The following is a 3,296-nucleotide window of genomic DNA, read 5'->3' on the forward strand; positions in this document are numbered from 1 at the left end:
CGCCTCTCGCCTCTGCTGCCCGTGCCGCTGCCGCTCTGGCCGCCACTGGCCGGGCGAGCGAGCAGCCTGCGGGGGCAGGACGCTGCGGCGGCGGCGGCTGCGGCTCCAGCGCCGCTCGGCGGCGGCCAACAGCGACACCCGGAGGCGCCGCCGCAGCACTGCAGCCGCCTTTGGGCCGCGCTCAAAGGGGTCCGCATTTTCGCCGCGCTGGAGGCTGCACCGGCGCTGGGGTCTCTCCTCGATTTCAATCAGCAATCAAAGCGGCACCTGCTTAATGTGTTTCCTAAGACCTTTATAACTGAGATGCGCTGTCGGGTGGGTTTAGGTCATTATCACAGTTCATAGTGAGAATCAAATATCCATAAATATTCGTAGCAGAGATTAAAGGAAAGACATCAGCTACTCTTAATAAAACCAGGGCTAAAATAGAGGAGCAATAAATGATATTAGAAGGAAGACTTCAAGATCATTTGTGCACTGTGTGAGATCTCTTGAATTCTGCTGAATTCATTACCTGGGATGAATTAATCTGAAAAATGGATCAGCCTAAAGCAACTGAAAGGACATCTATGCTAAGGTAGCAGATTTATCAGTTACTATTTTCTTTGGGATTCTTGAAATGTCCTTCTTTTTATGTCCATACTTGAGGGGCTGACTATGGCAAAGCGCAAAGCCACAACGAGTCCTTCATAGATTCAAACAATGGTTTCAGTTCAAAGGGTTCTTTTAAAGTCCTTTAATCCCCAGCTCTGCCATGGGCAGGAACACTTTCCACTAGGCTAAACACTCAAAACTTCATCCAACATGCCCTTTAACTGTAGAAGTATCTGTAACTTCTCTTGGAAAAAAAAACCTTGTCTATACCCTGTCACTAAGGCCCTAAATAACAGGCTCTCTCCATCTTTTTGTTGAGCTTAAATAAATAATAATAAATGGAAAAGGGAAAAAAATCCACAAAAAGGCGTCTTTTCTCCATGTTTAAGGACCTGAACTCCTTCATCCCTTATTTATAGCAGAAGTGTTCCCACCTTCAGATCATTTTTGTGGTTCTTCTGCAGAAACCAGCAGCTCCATGTCTTTTTGGTGTCCCACAAAAAGAGCTAAGAGGGGATGAAGTACCCCTATTCTGTTAGCCTTATTACTCATTATACTTGGCAAGATACAACTTTAAGAGCAGCAAGTACACTTTACCAAATAGTTTTCCATTTTATTACTCACCAGTAACCCCATGTACTTCTCTGCAAGGCTGGTCTCAATTTCCCACTGGAGATTACCCTGAGGCAGGTCCAGGACCATTTCTTTGGTCTTGTTGAATTTCATGATGTTTGCACAGGCCCACTCCTCCAGCCTATCAAGGTCTCTCCAGTTGGCATCTCTGCCCTCTCCTGTTTACATCAATTCATCCTGACAGTAACAGAACTCAGGGACACCTTCACATCTCCTGCCTTTCACACCTGCTGTATCATGAACAAGAGGCACTAACACACGATGCATTGCTGAATGAAGCAATGCTGATAATCACAAGGAAACCTTCAGACATGTCAAACTAAGAAACAAAACCCAAAAATGAAAATCAGAGAAGCAAGGCAGGGAAGCATCAGGAGACAAGGAGTGATCAGAGAACCTCATTGGCAAGTCTTTGGGGTCTTCACTGGAACTCATCTCTGCAAGCACTTGGAAGTCACTGAGGTCTCCAGTTGCAAGTGCAGACCTAAAGTCTTACACCAGACTACCTACTTATGGGATTCATTTTAAGAAAGAGTCATCATTCCTCAGCAATTCTACTGTGTGGCCTGCTCACCTCCCACAAATATCAAGCACTTTGCCATGGGCCCCTTTCTAACCTCAACCTTCTGAGAAATTACAACAGATTCCCTTTTTCTTTTTCTTCCTGCTCCTCACACACAAAATTCTGCCCTGGGTGGCTGAAGGAAGTATTTGCTTCCAAACTACAGACACAGTTTCAAAAGTAGAAGCACTGACCAGAAATGTGTAAAAAGACCACGACCTTACAGGAAATAAATTCCTGAAAGAAAGTCTGATTGCAACTATGAAGAAACTCTACATCACTCTGTCCTGCAGAGATACAAATGGATAATCAAATTTTCACATAGGAAAGGTAATTAATTCTACACATCCATCGTGGTTCTACATGCAGAGTTTTTCAGGAAATGCTGTGTTGCTGGAGGACTCTCACTACCTTTCAGGACAGGGATACCAGGATCATATAAAACATGGCAGGGACCTCGGTCCCAGGCATGAAATCAAACCATTGCCCAGGATATTCTGGTTATAAGATTGCGAGGCACAGAGAGGCCCAGCTTTTCTCCTTGACATGAAGCAAACAAACAAATAAACCACAGCAAGGGTGAGAAACCATCAGAAGTGTGTGAACTATAGCTTCACCTTTCAGATTGTGTCAGCTGTAGTAGGAACACAAAGGAAACTGGTTGGTAGGAAGTACACAGAAGGCTCACACAGGAGTTTACAGAACAGACCCCAGACACACTCATGTCTTTAGCAGGGAAAAAACAAGCAATGGAACCACAGCTGTGGTCTCATCCAACAGCTGGGTCAAACTGGAACTTTACACTGTTCTTTCAGCCACTTCACACTGTAGCAGAGTGAACTCCTGCACCAGCCTTTTCTCTGGACAGACAGATCTCTTTCCCCCAACCCCAAACCACACAACAGGAAAGCTGAATCTGCAGACACACACCACTACAAGAAAAGTTGTATGAACAACTTCTTAGATCCCAAGCATCACAACAAAGATTATTTTGTTCATTCCAATAATTTGAATAACTTTGAAATGTTATACAGAACAAAAGCAATCAACAGCTCAGCTAAAACCCAGTCATCATAGTATTAGCTCAAAGGGAACATCACACATGGGCTCTTTGAAAGCTCTACCACTCATAGTGTAAGATGTGTTGAACCCAAAACTTGGCCATTTGAGCCCAAACCATGCAATATCAAAAAATAAGATTCCTTACTTCTTTTCTGATGCGAAAGTTCAAACCCTGGGAATCAACAAAACACCGGCCATGTCTCCACCACCACCTCCTCACACACAGCACACCCAACACTCTCCTCAAACTCTTCACATCTCACATGGTCATCAGAGATCTTCAAAATTGACAGGAAGACACACACATCCCCCCAAAAGAAACGTTGCTCAGACAACGTCTCCTTACTATGGATAATCTTTGTGTTCTCACTCTTTGCATGTGACAAGCAAGAGCATTTCTTACAGTGACATTTGAAAGAAACTTGTCTATGAAAGGCTTTTTCTT

General features: G+C 44.2%; 1 protein-coding gene across 1 annotated transcript in view; it reads right to left on the reverse strand.

The window, feature by feature from the left end:
• The window catches only part of LOC114071961 (protocadherin gamma-A12-like), a gene marked incomplete at both ends in the record, with an annotated part of 40,713 nt that overhangs the window by 28,196 nt on the left and 9,221 nt on the right, over positions 1 to 3,296 (reverse strand). Inside the window, 2 exons of the mRNA XM_027909866.1 lie at positions 11 to 234; positions 1,219 to 1,385. Of these exons, the coding sequence (XP_027765667.1) occupies positions 11 to 234; positions 1,219 to 1,385 (391 nt within the window). The remainder of the gene's footprint in view (positions 1 to 10; positions 235 to 1,218; positions 1,386 to 3,296) is intronic.

This window comes from Empidonax traillii, unplaced genomic scaffold (genome assembly GCF_003031625.1).
Source record: "Empidonax traillii isolate 1590-97213 ecotype Southwest subspecies unplaced genomic scaffold, ASM303162v1 scaffold2475:size40719, whole genome shotgun sequence".
Classification (NCBI taxonomy): Eukaryota; Metazoa; Chordata; class Aves; order Passeriformes; family Tyrannidae; genus Empidonax; species Empidonax traillii.